This window comes from Pithys albifrons, chromosome 9 (assembly GCF_047495875.1).
Source record: "Pithys albifrons albifrons isolate INPA30051 chromosome 9, PitAlb_v1, whole genome shotgun sequence".
Taxonomy (NCBI): domain Eukaryota; kingdom Metazoa; phylum Chordata; class Aves; order Passeriformes; family Thamnophilidae; genus Pithys; species Pithys albifrons.
Window position 1 is genome coordinate 37,283,048 of NC_092466.1, and position 19,463 is coordinate 37,302,510.

Here is a 19,463-nt window from a genome sequence, read left to right on the forward strand (position 1 = left end):
AGCATCTCCCTGTGGGGACAGGCTGGGAGAGCTGGGCATGTTCAGCCTGGAGAGGAGAAGGTTGTGTGGAGTCCTCAAAGCACCTTCCAGATCTGAAGGGGCTACAGGGAACCTGGAGAGGGGCTGTGCATCAGGAGCTGGAGGGATAGGACAAGGGGAGATGTGTGTTGTGTTCAGTTCTGGGCCCCTCAGTTGAGGAAAGAGATTGAGGGGCTGGAGCGGGGCCAGAGAAGAGCAATGAGGCTGGAGAAGGGACTGGATGTGGCACTGAGTGTCCTCTGAAACACCTCCAGGGACAGAGAATCCAACATGTCTTGATCCAACCCTACTGTGATCACCAGCCCAGGGCACGGAGTGCCCTGGGCTGGTGATCACAGTGGGGTTGGATCAAGGGTTGGATTTGATAATCTCAGAGGTCTCTTCCAACCCAAATGAGAAGAGCAACGAGGCTGGAGAAGGGACTGGAGCACAAGTGCTGTGGGGAGAGGCTGAGGGAGCTGGGGGTGTTCAGCCTGGAGAAGAGGAGGCTCAGAGGTGACCTCAGCACTGTCTGGAACTGCCTGAAGGGAAGTTCTGGCCAGGTGGGGGTTGGTCTCTTCTCCCAGGCACTCAGCAATAGGACAAGGGGGCACGATGGGCTCAAGCTCTGCCAGGGGAAATTGAAGTTGGAGAGCAGAAAGAAATTCTTTGCAGAGAGAGTGCTCAGGGATTGGAATGGGCTGCCCAGAGAGGGGGTGGATTCCCCATCCCTGGAGGTTTTTCAGCTGAGCTTGGCCGTGGCACTGAGTGCCATGATCTGGTAAAGGGACTGGAGTTGGACCAAGGGTTGGACTTGGTGATCTCGGAGGTCTTTTCCAACCCAATCCATTCTATGATTCTGTGATGGGTTCAGACAAAGAGTGGAAATTCAGTTTGGATATAGGGACGAAATTGTTCCCTGTCAGGGTGGGCAGGCCCTGGCACAGGTTGGGCAGAGAAGCTGGGAGTGTCCAAGGCCAGGCTGGACAGGGCTTGGAGCAACCTGGGCTGGTGGGAGGTGTCCCTGCCCATGGCAGGGGCAGAACAAGATGAACATCAAGGTTCCTTCCAAACAACTATTCCATTCCATGTTTTTATGATGCAAAACTCAAGGCTACTGAATGCTTTAGATGGCAGAAATGTAAAGTGATTCCAAAAGTTTATGAGCCATAAATTCCCTGGGGGCTGATATCCCACATGGCACAGGGGTGACCTCCAGACTGGAAGATTCCTGCTTGACAAGTTGGAAGCAGTTTCCCAGGGAATTCCCTCCATGCCTGCTGTGTTTTCCAGTGTCACACCTGATCCTCTGCCATGGGCAGGGACTGGGCACCTCACACCTTCCCTCAGCTGGTCTTTTGCTATTGCAGCAGCATTTTGTCCAGCAGTGAATAACAGGGAGAAGAGTTTCCTTCAGAACAACCTCATTTAATGACAGAAAAGATCTCCAAAATACATTTCTATCATAAAGGTTGAGATTTACTGATTTTTTTCCCTCTTTTTGGCTTGTCTCTCTTAACTCAGCTGCAGAACTTCGTTCTCTTGCCTTCTGATAGGAGTCCTGGAGTTAAAAATTTTAGAGAATCACCCCATAAACTGGGAATTTGATGTTATATCAGGCAAAAGAAATGGTAGGAGGTAAAAGAGTTTTGCTACATGAGGTGCTTGGCAGTGTTCTCACAGGGCATGGAAGGATCAGGTGATTGCCATAAAAAAACTCTAAAGGGCCTGTGGTTTTAGCATTTATTTCCACTCTTAAGCACCACTGACCTGCACTTTAATTGTTGCTGCCCAATTAACCCCTTTCTCATTTTCTTTTGTAGCAACAGCAGTTGCTGAGACCTTCTCTTCTCAGACCAGAGGTATCACTATTTTTCATTTTTTAATTATTCTCTAAGTTTTTAAATGGCTTTTATATCCTTTCCTAATAAAAACCTGTCTGTCTCTGGCAATTTTTCCCCCTGGCTCTGAGATAAAAAGGAAAGGTCAGGCATTGTAACCCCATTTATGTTATTTTAATTAAATACCTCAAATTTACTGCATCTTGGTATTTTCAAGGCCAGGTTGGACAGGGCTTGGAGCAAGCTGGGCTGGTGGGAGGTGTCCCTGCCCATGGCAGGGGTGGGGCTGGATGGGCTTTAAGAACAGAGAGGAGACATTGTTATTGCTGGTCTTTTTCTGATACAAACAGGGATTGTTTCTGCAGTCGTTCGAAGCAATTGCATCATAAGTAATAATAATATTAATAATTGCATTGTGCCTTTTCCAGCAGGCATTGCTGTGTTTACTGTTTGCATTCACTCAGGGCTTCTCTTTTCCAGGAGCTGAGTATGGAGTCTGGAATTGATCCAGGGCAGGAATACTATGGGCAAGATTACTACAGTTATGAGCATGGGTATATTTGCCTTTTCCCTCTTGATTTCTGAAAATGCTGCTTTTCCAGGCTGGTGATGTTTATTATTCCAGCAGCTAATCTTGAGGCTTTCCTTCACCTCAGGATTACTTTAATCTTTGTGTCCACAGAGGCATGCACTGACAACAAAACTCTTTGCAGAAGTTAAGGGGGTGTTTGATAACTCCCTGCTTCTCCAGCAATCTCATTGTTGGGCCGGCAGAGCGTGCACCCACCCATCCATCATGCTGGTTTGACATCCATGGCTTGGTTATTTTGCACATTTCTGCTGCCTTGGAGGTTAATTCCCATCACCTCCTCCCCTTCTGAGTTCAGGGACTAAATGCTTTCTGCTCACACTTCCCAGCCAGCCCTGGGCCTTTGACATTTCCGTGGGCAAACATCCTCCTTTCTTGTTCTTAGGAAGCCCATTTGCCTGGAAGCACCTCGGGGCTGTTGGCCTTAAAAGCTCACAGGGATTCTGCAGAACTGATCCCAAAGAACCTGCCCTTCCATTCCAGAATTCTAAAGATCCCCCAAGGAATCAGGCAGAGGGCAGGAAGGACATGGCACCTGGGGGGTTCCTGAGACCTCTCAATTCAGGTCCAGTTCTAATGGGCTTGTGGCCAACTGGAATAGAGTGAGGTTTGGGATTGTGTTGCCTCTAAGGAAAAAGCAATAATTATCTTTTCAGAGGTAGGGAGAAAAGAGAAAAAAGCAATTCTCATCCCTTTGGGATGTGAGCACATGCACATCACCAGCAGGTGAGGGAGGGGATTGTCCCAGTCTACTCTGCACGGGGGTGGCCTGACCTGGAATGGTGGGGCAGTTTGGGGGAACACAACACAAGGAAGATATGAAGCCATTAGAGAGTGTCCAAAGGATGGGAACAAAACTGGGGAAGGGCCTGGAAGGGCAGTGTGTGAGGGCACAGAGGGCACTGGGTGTGTTCAGCTGGAGAGGAGGACACTGAGGGGAGACTTCACTGCAGGTATAACTTCCTCAGGAGGGGCAGAGGAGGGGGAGGCACTGATCTCTGCTCTGTGGGACCAGGGACAGCACCCAGGGAATGACCCGGAGCTGTGCCAGGGCAGGGACAGCACCCAGGGAATGGCTGGAGCTGTTCCATGACAGGGACAGCACCCAGGGAAGGGCTGGAGCTGGGCCAGGGCAGGGACAGCACCCAGGGAAGGGCTGGAGCTGTGCCAGGGCAGGGACAGCACCCAGGGAAGGGCTGGGGCTGTGCCAGGGCAGGGACAGCACCCAGGGAATGGCTGGGGCTGTGCCAGGGCAGGGACAGCACCCAGGGAATGGCTGGGGCTGTGCCAGGGCAGGGACAGCACCCAGGGAATGGCTTGAGCTGTTCCATGGCAGGGACAGCACCCAGGGAAGGGCTGGAGCTGTGCCAGGGCAGGGACAGCACCCAGGGAATGGCTTGAGCTGTGCCAGGGCAGGGACAGCACCCAGGGAATGGCTGGGGCTGTGCCAGGGCAGGGACAGCACCCAGGGAAGGGCTGGAGCTGTGCCAGGGCAGGGACAGCACCCAGGGAATGGCTGGAGCTGTGCCAGGGCAGGGACAGCACCCAGGGAAGGGCTGGAGTTGGGCCAGGGCAGGGACAGGTTGGATCTCAGGGAAAGGCTCTTCCCCCAGAGGGTGGTGGGCACTGCCCAGGCTCCCCAGGGCAGTGGGCACAGCCCCAAGGCTGCCAGAGCTCCAGGAGGGTTTGGATGATGCTCTGGGGCACAGGTTGGGACTCTAGGGACTGGTCCTGTGCAGGACTGGGGGTTGGACTCCACGATCCTTGTGGGTCCTTCCAGCTCCCCAAACCCTGTGACTGTGTGATTTCCTGCTGTGTGGTGAGTCCTGTGATTTGCTGGTGCCCTCTCCGAGCTGGTGCTGCCCATGCAGGTACGAGCTGCCGCAGTACGGGAGCCGGCGCCGGCTGCTGTCCCCGGCGGGAATGTACGACGAGTACGGCGAGGTGGTGGTGGAGAGCGACGGTGGCTACTACTACAGCCCCCATGGACCCCCAGCTGAGGAGGTGAGAGACTGGTGTGTCCCTGCAACAGCAGGAGGGACCACCAAACCTTGTCAGGTGGATGTTGTAATTGATGTTGAATTGTGTTCCTGATGGATCGAGTAGGTACCTCTACCCTTTGCCTTTCTGATGACTCATAAAGTTTGTGATAGCACCTCTTTCCCCTTGGCTGTAACAATGCTGAGGTCATGGGTTCAATCCCCTGTGTGGGCCATTGCCTTAAGAGTTGGACCTGATGATCCTTGTGGGTCTCTTCCAACTCAGAATAGTCTGTGATTTCTGTGAAAGGAATTGCCAAGTTTCTTTAAATATCCTCATTTCTTTTTGCCCTCAATGTAGACTTCTAGTTCAAATGAAAATCCACTTAGCCTTAGGTAACTCCATTTTATATTGTTAACCAAACACCTTCCAATGTGTGAAGGGGCTGCAGAAACTCTTCATCAGAAACTGGAGTGCCAGGACAAGGGGAATGGGTTCCCACTGACAGAGGGGAAATTTAAGTGAGACTTACACAAGAAATTCCTCCCTGTGAGGGTGGGCAGGCCCTGGCACAGGGTGGGCAGAGAAGCTGTGGCTGCCCCAGCCCTGGGAGTGTCCCAGGCCAGGTTGGACAGAGCTTGGAGCACCCTGGGCTGGTGGGAGGTGTCCCTGCCCATGGAAGGGGGTGGAATGAGATGGGCTTTGAGGTCCCTTCCACCCCAAACCATTTTGTGTTTCAATGGTTCTATTGCTAATACACCACCTAAAAGTGGGGACTTTTCCCTGAGAAAAGCAGTACCTGGACTCATTATCATGAAGTCCCCAACTGAATGCAAAAAAAAAATCTTTAAATGTCAGTGGCAACCAGAAAAAGTTGAAGTAAATGTCCCTTGAAAAAACTAAAACTAATTTCCATGAATAGTAGACTCTTAATCCATTGTTAAGTGAGAAGAAATAGCATTTCTGAGCCAATACTTTTCCCTGTTGCAGAAAAAGTTAATTGTGCACTTGCAGCCTATTCTACAAGTACAGCTTTGCCCATAACTTTGGTAAAAACACTGTTCTATAATAGGTAAGTTAGTCTGGATGCTGGAAAACAACAGAGTCTCTGTTCCTGCTGACTTATTGTAGGGTACAAGTTTTCACCATGACTGTCTTTCAAATGGTAATCAATTCATTTTCCCAATTTGCAGGGGATGAGTCAAGTCAGAGGTGCTCCGAGCAGAGGGATAAGCCAGGCTGGAGGGGCTCCCATAGAAACTAGACCTTTAGGTGGTGGGCTGGACCTCAGGCATGGTCTTGGAGGCACATACAGGACCAGCCAGGGCAAAAGGAGACTGAAGGCAGTGATGCACGTGAGCCGTGTGGCTGTCAGTGCTCACAGACCCGTGGGAAGAGCTGAGTCTGCTCGTTCCCGATGGAAGAGGGCCAAGATCTTCCCCATGATTCTGCAGAAGGTGAAGGGTGGTAGGAAGGACTCCAGCTACGCCAAGCTGATGTCAGCTCATCAAGCAGATGGAGACAAAAGCATGATTATCAGGGGAAGCTACTTCCAGAAATCCACAGACGACAGACCTTCCATGAGGAAACTCAACCATGTGTTAAAACGCATCAGCGTCTCCAGGAAACTTCAAGAGCCTCTTGGCAAGGATTTGGCACGTGGAGAGGAAGAGTCTGAGAGAGAGGAAGCAAAATCAGGAGTTTCAATCAGCATCACAGCAGAGAGTGAGCAGGAGGACAGTGACTATGAGAAGAAGAAGAAGAGAAGGACACGCACTTCGGATGAGTCATCCGAGAAGAGCAGCAGCTCCGGATCCGAGTCAGAAGATAAAGACTACTTGAAAATAACTCTGGACCAAGATGAGGCCACAGAAAGCACCGTGGACTCAGATGAGGAAACTGGGCAAGATTTTGGGGATTCTGATGAAGACTCTGAGTCCAGCTCCAGCAGCGAATCGGAGGAGGACTCGTCTGAGGAGGACGATGATGAGGAAGACTCTGACAGTGATGAAGGTAGTGGCCTGTCAAAGAGCTCATCCACACAGAGTTCCTTCAGCAGGTCAGGGACCAGTGAGTCCAGCAGCAGAAGAAGCACTGAAATGTCCAGTATCAAAAGCAGGGGAGGCAGCTCTGGTGGCAGAGCACGGCACTCCAGCCAGAAATCCAGCACTGGCTCCACTGCCTCAGGCAGCGACAGGGACAACAGCCAGAGGAAAACTTCAGGGTCCAGCTACAAGAGCAAAACCTCCTCCGCCAGCCTCGAGATAGAAGACACCATAGAAGAGGTGTCAGAAGAGGATGAAGAAGCAGATGAGACGGCAGATCATTCAAGCAAGGTCGTTTCTAAAACCTCTGCAAGAACTGCAGCTGCTGGAGAGGGCAAGAGAGGGAAAGCAGCTGGCAGTGGTGAGGACAGTGAGGAGGAAGGCGCAGAAGAGGGTGACACAGATCCTAGTGACAGGGAGGAGACTAACAGCAAGGATGAATCTTCTTGCCTAGAAAGTGACCTCAGTGGGGTTTCCAAAGGTCCCAGGGGAAAGAAAAGCACAGGTAAAAGCCTGACTTCCCCTGATACCGACACTCAGAGCTCTGACACCAACGTGAAAAGAATGAAAACACCAAAAAAGGTGTCCCAGGCCAAGACTGAGCCCCAGACAGGGGAGGGCCTGGATCCTGGAGTTACAGAGTCGGAGCCTGTGGGAGATTCCACATCCTTTTAATGGGCACTGACAGTAGGTGGATGGTTTGCAGTGAGGAGTGGCTGTGTTTGCTGTGCCTTCTGTGTGCTCTTTCCTTAGCAATACTCACTGACTAGAGACAGCCAGAGAGGAAAGGCCAAAGCTCATTGATTCAGCTTTTGACTGTCTTAAGGATAGAACCAGAGACAAACCCTCCAAGAGGAACATATATTTATATATACACATACATAATTAGTGACTTAGCAGCAAATAAAGATTAATTTTCATGGAGCAATGACAGGAAGAAGAGGGGGTTTATTTCTCTGCAAATTTCCATAATATAGAAAAAAGATGCATTGTGATGATTCTTAGATTTATTCCTGTTTGCATCACACATGTCATGAAGCAAAGCCAGGTCGTGTTTTGCAGTTGCTGTGACAGAGCTCAGTGAACCCCCCTGTTCATGCAGGTCATGTTTGTCCCAACATGGGTCACTGCAGGAAGGAAATGGGGCAAAACATGGGATTCAGGGAACAACCTGAACGATGATGAGGATGAAAAGATTTTAAATGCATACATGATTTCACCTTATGATCCCCTCCTATACATTTGCTAATTTTCAGATGAATTCTCTGCTGGCAACATTAGCCCTGTTTGCAGGGAGCACAAACTGCAGCAAATCAACACCCCAAACTGCAGAGCACAACCAGGAGAGCTGGGAAGGAACTGCCTCTGGGTGGTGGGATTCAGGTTACAGACACTGCATGAGGCAGCAATGCAGGGGCAGGTGTTCCAAGTGAGCTTGGTCAGGAAAGGCAATTAATCATTTTGCCCAACTTCTGCCCTTCCTGTCCAAGAGTACAGTGATTTGGTTTGGTTTTGTTTAAACCTCTATTTGCAGTGGGTTCATGATCACTTACCTGCTCCTTTGCACTCTCACACAGCTGCACAGGGTGGTTTAGTGTGAATCCCATCTAAGCCAGGCAGCAGAACAGGAAGAAAATTGCATGTCTTTGCCAGGAACAGGGAGAATGGGGATCAGAGTAATTTGTACCAAGTGTAATCTCTCAAAAGCTTAAGAATAATCCCCACCTGTTTGTACCTTGCATGATTTCCTTTCTCTAAAAACTGGCTCTGTTCGTGTTCCTGTGTGTTTTGCAGTGGGAGTTAACTGATGGGTTCTGCTGATGGTGTTTGCATCATTAATTCAAGAAGGATAGGAGCTCGTTTCAGCATCCTGCAAGCAGACATTTATTTCAAAAAGATCAATTATAATTAAAATAAGTAGTGGGGTTTGTGTAATCACTCTGTAGTAATCACTATTAGTACAAAGTCCCAGCAGCGTGGAAATTGTTTGCATTAATTTTTAAAAAAAAGATATAAATTAGATAAAATCTGAAGTCTCGTTTCTCTGTCATCTTCCATTTAATAGCCAAGCAACTCTATTGAACCCACCAGATTGGAACTGGCACAAAGCCTTCATTGAGCTCTTCTTTTTTTGCCAGCCAATTGTGCCAACGTCGAGCCTGAGGATTTCCCTTGTGTAGGTCCTGAGATGTGCTGTGCATATAAATCAGACCTACTCTGTGCTGTTTCTGCACTGAATTCACAATGGACTCATGGAAGAGAACTTCTAAGGCCTTCCTGGAACTTACTAGAGTAGTTCCTTGAAAGTGTTGCCTCCACAGCAGCTCCCTCCTCGGTGCCTTCCTGTTCCCATGCACAGCAAAGGGAGGGGTGCAGAGTCAGCAAAAACTGATACGAGTTATTAATTAATTAGCAGAGAGAAAAAGGGCAGGAAACTGTGAGAAACTGTGGGGATGACAGTATGTGTGGATCTCCAGTGTCTGAGCTAATTCATGAGTGTACCCTTAAGGAGCAGAGAACCACCTGTAGAATGTGGAATACCTTGTAGCCAGGAGAGTATTTCCATGTATGTTTAGGTGAACTGACTACCCATCAGCTCATGACATGTTGGATACAAGAGGACATAAAAGGTGAAGCTGTAACTAAAATAAAGTTAAGTTGTGATAAGTGAAAAACACCACAAAACAAACTGCAAAGAGAAAGTTTTGTATTCTAATAACAGCAAGGTATTTATTGACAATGTTGGAGGCACAGCCAGTTCATACTGGACAAAAACTTGCCTAACTTGTTTGTGTAAAATGAGCCATCTATAGTCTTAAGTGCATAGTTAACACCTTCTAATTTCTGTATTAATGACTGGGCAAAATCTTGGGCAGAGCTTTCCTTTTGGCTTCGAATTTGGGTAGTGGTCTCTTGACTTCATCCCTCGGGGTGGTCTTGAAGCATCTTCATCACTGCTGGACTGCTGCCTTTTCTTTGTTCAGTGACATGACCTGTCAGACTTTGTAAAACCTTGGCTTCAACTCTCCAAAATCTTGGATCTTTACCATTTCATCCTATTGAAGTGTCCAGCTTAGTTTAATGTATGACTTCTAACCCATGGGACACTAGTTTCTGTAATTACTAGACAGTTTGTACCAGAACAAAGTGGCTCTAGCACTTCATGCTGTTTGGCGACTTTCCTGTGCAAACAACATTTTGAAAAGCAGAATTAGAAATTTCACAGAACTAGAGGGTTTTTTTAGTCTCTTTTCTCTTGCAAGTTGTAAGCCTTCTGATGCTGCTGTGCCTGATCTCCGCTGGCCGTCATTAGCGCCCCCCTTACCCCCACAAATGGTGACCCCAACAAGAAACGGTGCTGAGATGTAATACCATGTCCCTTTCTTGTCCAACAGTGGGCCAAGAAGAAGAGGCTCAAGCTGATAGTTGACCCGGAGTACGAGACCAGCTCCACGGGCGAGGACAGCGCTGCCGACTGCGGCCAGAGGCACCGGCTGGGCAATCCTGGTGGCCAACCCAACGGCAACAGCAACGTCTACGTGGCGCAGAACGGCTCCGTGGTGCGCACCCGCCGCGGCTGCCTCGGCAACAACTTGAAAGCCACGTCCCCAGTGAGGCTGGGGAAGCAGTTCAAGAAACTGGACAAGCTGGCGGTGACGCACGAGGAGAGCGTCCCGCTGAGCACGTTGTCCAAGGGGCCGTCTCCAGGGGACCACATGAACACAAGACCTTGCAGTGTGTCTTTTGCTGCCTCTGCTCTGGGGGCCCAAACCGCAGGGACAAAGCCTGGGGGGTCCAAAGTGAAAAGCACAGAAGAGCAGGAGTCGGCGGTTGATCACGAGGGCGTCAAGGAGCCTTTGGAGTCGCACAGTGAACACACACAGTCGGACGAGGAGGAGCTCTGGATGGGCCCTTGGAACAACCTTCACATACCAATGACCAAACTGTGATCTGGGTTCCTTTTTTAGTTTCGTTTTTACTTCGGTTTATAATAAACTGCGCTTTTTATCGTCGCTGAGGGGAGGTGGATGAGGTTTGTGTCGTGCACACATGCTGTCTCCAAACGACACGCTTTAAAGGTCCCAAACACAATTTGCACTCACATTTGTACTGGTTAATTGTCCTCCCCAACAACTCTTTTTGACAGGCTCCCATTTCACTAAACAACACTTGGTTGGAATTAATGAGTTCTTTTGGATCTGGATTTCTTGTTTAATAAACAGTAAACTACTAATAAATGCCCAGCACCCCTTGGGTCACTTTGCAGACAGTCCCCTTCCTGCCTAGCTTGTTTTTCTGTATGGTACTTGTGGCTATACTTGTTTAGAGTTGGAAATTGTCTCTTTCTGTTCAAGATTTATATCCAGAGCTCTGCATTCTGAACTCAGAGTAATAAGTTAAAAATAAATCCATGAAAGTCAATGGAGCAAATCCTCGACTGACTTAAATTGGAGTAACAATTCCAGAGTCAATAGGGATGGAGCAGTTTATGCAGAGGATCTCACTCAATGCCCAGCTGGCAAACTCATGGAATCAGAGTTCCTGAGGTTATAAAAAAGTGGAACAGAAGATGAAATCAGATAAAAATTGCAAAGAGGAAGGAAATGGATATCAATTAATCATGTTCAGAGCTACCTGGCCATGCTTTGCTCATTTTCTTTTGTAAATGAGCTCATTCTAATTTTCTTCTGCAGTCAATTTTTCATCTTTTCATCTCTTCCCACATTGGTTCTGTTTGCTTCTTCCCACAGTCTTTAGCTCCAGTTTTTATGCTCCATCAGTAATTGTCATCCCATGGCTATATTCCCACGAAATAAAGCAGGATGATACACAAGCCTGGGTGATAAAAGTGGGCATTAAAGAGTAATTAATAGGAAGGGGATGGAGCCATTTCCGAGCCCAGCTGGCTGGTGGGTTAAGCAGCACAATCACCATTCCACTCCCACTGTGGTGCACATAAACCTGTTGAAAAGACAAATGGATGGCAGGGGGAAGAGGATAAAAGGGGAATATTTTATGAGGGTAATGTGCATAGACAGACCTGTGAAGGGCAGAGGGTGTCAGAACACACACAGAGAATCATTTCCAAAACTTTCAGCTCTCATTACCTGTAAAATCCACAGCATAAATTTGGGCCCACGCTTGTAATTTCTGTTTGGAGCTCAGACTAATGAGTGTGTTGTGTCACAGCTGAGCAGGGAGCTGAGAAATGCCACTGGTTGTGGGCAAAACACATTGGTGAGACAGAGCAAAGTGTTTCTCTCCGATGTGACAGGGGATGGGAAAGAGCAGAACCATATTCACAAGAGAAATGTGTCCTGGTGTTTTGCACCAGCTTTTTTTCAGGATAAGATCAAACTAGAAGTGAGAACAATATGGATTGTTCTGGAAAGATTAGAAGAGTCAACAAATAAGCACATGCAGTTAGTAAGGAAGTGATTGGCATGGTTATTGTTCCCCTGTTTACAGCTGAAGCTTCACCACAAGATCTGGGTGAGGATGGTTCTGCTCTGGCAGGAAATGTCCTTGTGCTGCTGTAGTTGTGCCTGTTGTCCCTTTGCACAGGTTTCCTCCTGCAGGTCCCTCGGGATGTGTGTCCTTGGGAGCCACTGGCATGTTCTGCCAATGTCACCGTGACCTTTCTCTCCGATACCTCCTTCTCAAGCTGAGGGTTCTCACCAAATATTTGGAGCAATGGTGCTTGTTTTTAGGCATGAGAAATGCAATGTAGCCTATCACACACGGGGGGGAACCCTGGGTGTTTCCTTTTCTTAACTCTTTTATCCTGTCAGATTTGCACTTGGTACCCAACAGAAACCAGAAGTTTGGCTGGAGCCTGGACATACAGATAAGACTGATGGAATTAAAACAAAACAAAAAAATCTATTCTTTGAAATAACTAGTAAAATGTTATATTTTAATCCTGTTTCAGATACTGTTATTATTTCACTCCCTGATTTTTACAGCAAAGTCTGTCTGTTCTGTTCTTACTAAGGTGTGCTGGTTTGAAGGTGAACCAGCAGGGGAAATGAACTCACCACCAGAGAGATTATAAGTCAGACCTAAAATTTAATAATAATATTACAATAACAACACTGACACACAAGGGAAATTGCTTTCAACTCACAAACCCCAGCAGTATAACCCAGTGTCCTTGGGCACAAACCCAAGGGGGTTTGTTTGCCCTTGTGCTGAGACCCCTGTGGCTCCCCCAAGTCCAGAGCAAAAGGAAATGAAAAACCTGTTGGTGCAGGTGAGGGCTGTGGTCTGGGTGAGAGCGGTGATCTCCTGCTGTCGGGGTCCTGCTGCTGCTCCGGATCTGACAAGAAGTTACCAAAGTCTTCTTACCCACCACTTATGTACCCTCAGGGAGCACCCAGTCCCTCCCCCTGGGCGGGGACTCACACAATGGGTGATTAACTCTGGGAGCCAGGGGGTGTTGAACTGTTGATGGCCCATTAGCAGCTCCGCCTCCCTCAGGCTGGGTGTGAAGGTGCCAATGGCTCCCTGGGCAGCTGCTGCTAATGGCCCATTGACCTTGGGGAATGAATAGAGGGGGTAGAATACACAGCTTTGATCACCCCCACACAGGGTTAGCTGGTCTCTCTTGCTGAACTAGGACACAAGGACTTCTATGAGATCATGTGATTTGTAGAGAAATGTTTTCTCTCAGTTGCTCTCAATTTTCTGAGGGAACAAGAGGTTGTTTCTTTATTTCTAGAGATTCAACTCCGCCAGCTGTAGCTCTGAGGAGGAACCTTGGGCTGGACACTGATGGTCAGTAGTGCTGTCCATGCACTCAGAGGCAAACCCCATCAATACCCTCTCCTTTGTGCTGTCCAAGCACTCAGAACTTCTCCCACAATGCAAAGAGCATAAGAAATCCCACTTTTTCAGCAATGAGGGGCTGAATTATCTAAAATTGACCTGGATTTCAGCTAAACTTTCAAACCCCCTGTTGGCTTTGTAAAATCTGTCACATGGGGTCAATATTTGATGAGATGGGGGGAGATATTTTTTTCTTCCTTATTTTCCATGGATGTGATACTGTAATTTAACACTGAATATACAACTTGACTTTCTGGGGCTGCCACACTGACAGTCTGATCCAGTGCAAAAAGTCATCCCAATTTTCCCTTTGGGAAGCCAAGGATTAGCAGTGGCTTTGGATACACTCAGTGGAATAACAGACCTGTGTCTTGGGATAGAATTTCCAGCTATTGAACCACAGAAACTTGTCAGGCTGAGACAAAGCATGAGCAGTTTCCCCTGGGTGGCAGAACTACTCACTGGCTGATGGATCAAGGTGATAATCATCACTCCTGCCACTGATTTAATCTGGACACTCTCCAAGCAGGCAGAGAGGATTTTGTGGTGTAGCACAGCACCTGCTACACTGTCACACCCAGAAAGGGTCAAATGAGCAGTTGTGGGGTTGTGTAATTCCCACTGGAAGGCAGGACAAGGAAAGCCAGGAGGAAAATGGAAATATTTTTGGTTTCTGCTTTGTTTTAGAGTGTCCTACTGTGAGCAAATATAAAGCCCCACAGATCTACATGTTGGGAAGCTTAAAATATTTATGTATGAAGGGTGGGGAGTTCTTGCACCCAGGATTTGGAGTGGGGGAAAGGACAGTGGGTGACATGTGTGTGTCTTGGTGCCTTCTGCTGGCAGAGATGTCCCACCATGACCACTCAGCATCCCCCCAGCACAGGCTGAATCCTTCCAGAACCTCTTTACAGAGCTGAAAAACTTGCATGGTCAGCAAAATGGAAAAGTGATTGTGGAAAAAAAAGGGTCTCTTTAGCAATGGGAGAACAACAAACACCCTGAGGCAAATTTCAGTTCATGTGGTGGAAAAAACACATCATGGGAATGGGATGATTGCAGCAGTCACAGCCCTGACTTGCTTGCTGACCCCTCGAATGCTGCAGGAAAAACGGTGACTTTAAGACACACCTGAGGATGGGACCATCCAGAGGGACCTGGACAAGCTCCCCATGGGAGTCCATGGGAATCTCAGGAGGTTTAACAAGGCCAAGGGCTGGTGCTGGGTCAGGACAATCCCTGGGATCAGTCCAAGGCTGGGGATGAGCAGATGGAGCAGCCCTGGGAGAAGGACTTGGGGGGCTGGTGGGGCAGAGGCTGGACATGGCCCAGCCCAGAAACCCCCCGTGCCCTGGGCTGGTCCCACAGTGTGGGCAGCAGGGCAGGACAGGGGGATTCTGCCCCTCTGCCCCCCAGGTGAGACCCCACCTGCAGAGCTGCTCCAGCCCTGGGGCCAGCACAGCAAGGCCATGGAGCTGCTGGAGAGCCCAGAGGAGGCCCCAGGATGGGCAGAGGCTGGAGCAGCTCTGCTGGGAGGGAAGGCTGGGAGAGCTGGGATTGTTCAGCCTGGAGAGGAGAAGCTTTGGGGGGACCCAACTGTGGCCTTGCAGGGCCTGGAGGGGCCAACAGGAAAGATGGAGAGAGACCATTTCCAAGGGATGGAGGGACAGGACAAGGGGAATGGCTTCCCACTGCCAGAGGGCAGGGACAGATGGGATAGTGGGAAGGAATCCTTCCCTGTGAGGGTGGGCAGGCCCTGGCACAGGTTGGGCAGAGAAGCTGTGGCTGCCCCATCCCTGGGAGTGTCCAAGGCCAGGTTGGACAGGGCTTGGAGCACCCTGGGCTGGTGGGAGGTGTCCCTGCCCATGGCAGGGGGTGGCACTGGATGGGCTTTGAGGTCCCTTCTAACCCAAACCATTTTCTGTTTCTGAGTTACCATTGACTGTCTCCTTGTTCACAGTCTGTGAAAGACTTGCATTTATTACAAAATACTGATAAACATCAAGGTCTGATAAACCCAAAGAGTGGGGCAGTTTATCAGATGAGCTTTGAAGGCAGCTGCCTCCCTGAGATGAGTACTGAGGAGTAGTGCCTTTTTTCTTCCTTAATGGAAGAAGAGAGTTTCAGTCATTTTCCTGCTTGGACAGGGAGCAGAGATCTCAGCTGATCACATGATAAAGCTGTAGCAGGAGCTGGATCAATAGTGGAGCAACAATTGGGTAATTCACTCACAGTGTAACAAAGCCAAGGCTTGCAGAGTGGCACAGCTGGAATGTAGTTTATCTTTCTGGCGATGATTGTTGCTCTTTACAGGATAAAATTGTATTGATCTTTCCACGAGTTATCCAGCAGGAACAACTCCCACCCTGCAATAAGTTGTTCCAAGCCCTGTCCAACCTGGCCTTGGACACTCCCAGGGATGGGGCAGCCACAGCTTCTCTGCCCAACCTGTGCCAGGGCCTGCCCACCCTCCCAGGGAAGGATTCCTCCCCAGTATCCCACCTACCCCTACCCTCTGGCAGTGGGAAGCACTGTGGGCAGAAAGGAGGAGTTGCTGTGCTTTGCACAGACCTGTTGACTTTAACCAGGGCTTGGCTTTCAGCAGGTCCTGTTCAAACTGGCTCTGGCCAGGCTGACCTCCCTTGGAGGGGGAAAGAGCTGGGAAGTGGCTTGTGCTGGATTCCAGAGTGGATTTGGGGAAGTGCAGCAGCTCATTCACAGCCCTTCCAAGAGCAAAGACAAGGTCCTGTGCCAAACTGTTAAAAATCTTTCTCTTCCCCTCCAGGGCTCTGCTGAAATGCTTAAAGAATAAAACACATCACCTTTTTAGGGCAACAAAGCTCAAGTTGACCTGTTTCAGTGTATGCCACTGTAGATTCTGTCCTCTGCTCCCAGCAGACTTGGGCATGGTACCCAAGAGCAGGTTCAGGGCTGACCTGTTGGTAGGGCAGGTGTTCCTGGCAGGCCTGGGAGTGGGGGGATTTTTGGGAAGCCAAGCACGGGATGAACACGGAGAGGGGCAGCTTTGGGGCACAACTGAATGTGGTGGGACACTGGAGGGAAATTTAGTTCTGTTTCAAGAGCTTGGGGAGAATCCTAACACCAAAGTTTACAGAAACTCTAATTTGCCTGGATTATTTTTAGTATCTCAAAAAGAATTTCTTCTTCCTTCAATAAAGGTCACCAAGGGAAATTGCATTAAGGTCAGTATTTAATCTGATTAATTTTTCATAGGTTAAAAGATGATTATTTTCTAATGTATTTCATTGCAGACATTAGACCTTGACAGCATCTCTCTCCCAGCATTCACCAAGAACTGCTTTAGTCCAATTTGTTATGTCAGAAATGCAGGTGAGAGGCTGTTTTAATGAAAAAGGGAAGTGCAGCTTTTAAATAAATAAAATACTGAGCAGGGCCTGCCCTGGTTTAGCACTACACAGAGGCAGAGGGGGGTAAACAGAATGGTGAATGCTGATTAATCACCACTGTTTAAATGAGGGACACGGAGCCTGAGAGTGAACTCTAAACTTTACACCATCATCAAGCCAAGGGAGAATAATAAATATTTGTCTCTTCCATCAGTTTAATCTACTGAGACACTCTTTTGCCTTGCAGGCTGAAAAGGCTGTAAAGTTACACTTCTCAAGATGCATAAATTAATGGAGTATGAGGATGGGAATTCTGAGGAGACGTCATGGCCCAAACCTTGAAGGGTGGTGGCAGGTGGGTGTGGGTGGCATTGTCAGGGCCAGGAGAGGCACAGGAAGGGAAGGGCTGTTCCCAGCTCTCATCTTCAGAAGCCACACTTGGCTCATCCACTGCTTCCTTCTTCATTTCCTCCCAGAAGGTGAGGAAGGGCAGCAGAGACAGGACTGTGCCCAGGGCATGGAGAGACACACGGGGGCCACAGCACAGCCACGCTGGGCATGGTGCTGCCCAGCCTAATTAACCTGCCAAGATGACAAAGGACAGTCCAGAGCTGTGGAACAGCCTTGCCCAGGTGTGCCAGGGGTTTGCTCTCTCCATGCCCAGACACCCCCTGTCCTTCCCCATGTCTGAGCCACAGCACAGAGTGCTGGAGAGAACAGGTCCTCCCATTAAACCAGGCTATGGAGAGGCTGCTGGACACAAGAGCTGGGAATTCTGATGGAGAATGGATTGTATCTCCAAGGGGAGGACATGGCATGGCTGTGAGGGGAGTGTGGAGATGCAGCTCCAGGGAAGGTGGAGCACGTTCCTTCCCCCACTGTGAGAGGAACAGGGTGAAACAGCTCCTGGTGCCAAAGGAGTCTGGGGGAGCAGGGGGCAAAGTGCTCCACAAAGGCAAGCAGGGAAGGCACCTGGATTTCAGGTTCTGGCACAGCTTTCCAACCTCCCCAGTAACCTCCATGTCCTCAGATCAATGAAGATGTAGGTGCTAAAGGAAAAGAGGATAAAGAGAATAGACAGCAAAGCTTCTGCGGTTCTCACAGGGCAAACACTCCATTTTCTGCTGCCACAGGATGGGCCACCTTGATGCCTTGTGCTTCCTTCCAGCACCCACCCACCCCTGGTGTTGCATGAGGGAGGGGAGGGCAAGACTTGCCCTGCAGGGATTTATAGGGAGGGGTGTAGAGATGAATTAATTCTAGGCTGTGATATACACTCACCTGAGTGCTTTTAGTTCAGACTCCATAAAACATATCAGAGATTCATGGAATGGCCTGGGTTGGGAGGGACCTTAAAGATCATCTCATTCCACCCCTGCCATGGACAGGGACACCTCCCACCAGCCCAGGCTGCTCCAAGCCCCATCCAGCCTGGCCTTGGACACTTCTAAATATGTTCTATTGTTGCAATTTTGAGGCAGTAAAATTCCTAAATCCCGTGAGGCAGCAGCTCTTGGCAGTTCCTGGAGCACAGTGCAGCAAAAGTGCAGCTGCCACAGATGGGGGAGTGGAGCTTTCCCAAATTTTAGACTTTCTTTCGCTGATCTGGAGACTACTTTGAATTTTTTTTCTAAAAAAAGGCAGGTGTGAGGAGTAGGATCTTCATACTTGGGATATCCAACCGGGGTAGTCAGTCCCATGATGTTCCTGGTGGGCTCTGAAGGAATAACATCCACCTTAAGTCCTTCTTGAAGGAAACTTCCTGCTTTGGCAAGCAGAGAAAGGCTGTGAATTTGCCAAAGAAAATCAAACCACCTCCCAGAATTCCATAAACTGGCATTGAATGTGTTTTCCACGTGCTGGATTTTGTGCTGTGGCAGCTGAGGGCCGAGCCTGTTTCCTGCCCCTGGCTCAGGGAAGTGCCCAAGCACAACTTGCCCACTGAGCCTTTGTCCTGGTTCCCTGCAGATCATCAGGAATGCAGGGATTCCTTCTGGAGAGAGTTGCCAGGCTGCTGGCATCCTCCATTCCCATCCTTCACAGCTCCTCCTCCTCCAAGCATCTGGACCACTTTCTCTTGCTGACTATCTCCTTTTCTCAGGACTAATGGAAAATATTCCTCCAGTGCTCGTTGCTGTTGATGGTGCTGAAAAGAAGGTTTCCAGTTGCACCTAAAAACTGAGGGACTTGGTCTTCTACTGAAGTGGAAGGTGTCCCTGCCCATGGCAGGAGGTTGGAGTGAGATGATCTTTAAGGTCCCTTCCAACCCAAACTGCTCTGTGATTCTGTGACTCAAAGAACAGGCCACCCAGGGACAAATCCTTACATCAATTCTTAGCAAAGGGGATTCCTGTCAGGTCTATTTATATGAGATGGTGGCTTTGCCTCTTATTACTGATACATATTTTACAAGCTTTAATAATAAATGAAAATAAAAGTATCTGTTGGAAGATGGACCCTTCCTTTTATTCGAGCAGCAAAATGCTGAATGGATTTGTAAGAGAAGACTCCATGAAAGAGGAATAACCCTGAAATAACTACAAGGAGCTCTGAAACACGGGGCTTGGTTTGAAGTGCTTTATTAATAATAATGGAAGATCTTCCTAACTGCTCTTTCCCATGCTCTGTATCACAGAGCTCAGGGCTTGGGGCCCTTAAGGCCACGTCCCTTAGGGCTGTATCCCAGCTGCTTAGGCTTCATTCCTGCTGTAGATCCCACTCCTCTTCTCACATTTCCAGGCTGGTCTGTGGGTATTGATTCAGGGTTGGTCCTCAGAAATACTTTGATTATTTT

General features: G+C 48.9%; 1 protein-coding gene across 1 annotated transcript in view; it reads left to right on the forward strand.

Annotated features, from left to right (window-relative positions):
* PCDH15 (protocadherin related 15) overlaps nucleotides 1-12,336 on the forward strand; it is a 432,606-nt gene extending 420,270 nt beyond the window's left edge. The window contains exons 34-38 of the mRNA XM_071563312.1: nucleotides 1,842-1,880; nucleotides 2,340-2,413; nucleotides 4,320-4,452; nucleotides 5,622-7,028; nucleotides 9,869-12,336. Of these exons, the coding sequence (XP_071419413.1) occupies nucleotides 1,842-1,880; nucleotides 2,340-2,413; nucleotides 4,320-4,452; nucleotides 5,622-7,028; nucleotides 9,869-10,423 (2,208 nt within the window). The 3' untranslated portion in view covers nucleotides 10,424-12,336. The remainder of the gene's footprint in view (nucleotides 1-1,841; nucleotides 1,881-2,339; nucleotides 2,414-4,319; nucleotides 4,453-5,621; nucleotides 7,029-9,868) is intronic.
* Nucleotides 12,337-19,463: the final 7,127 nt, after the last annotated feature.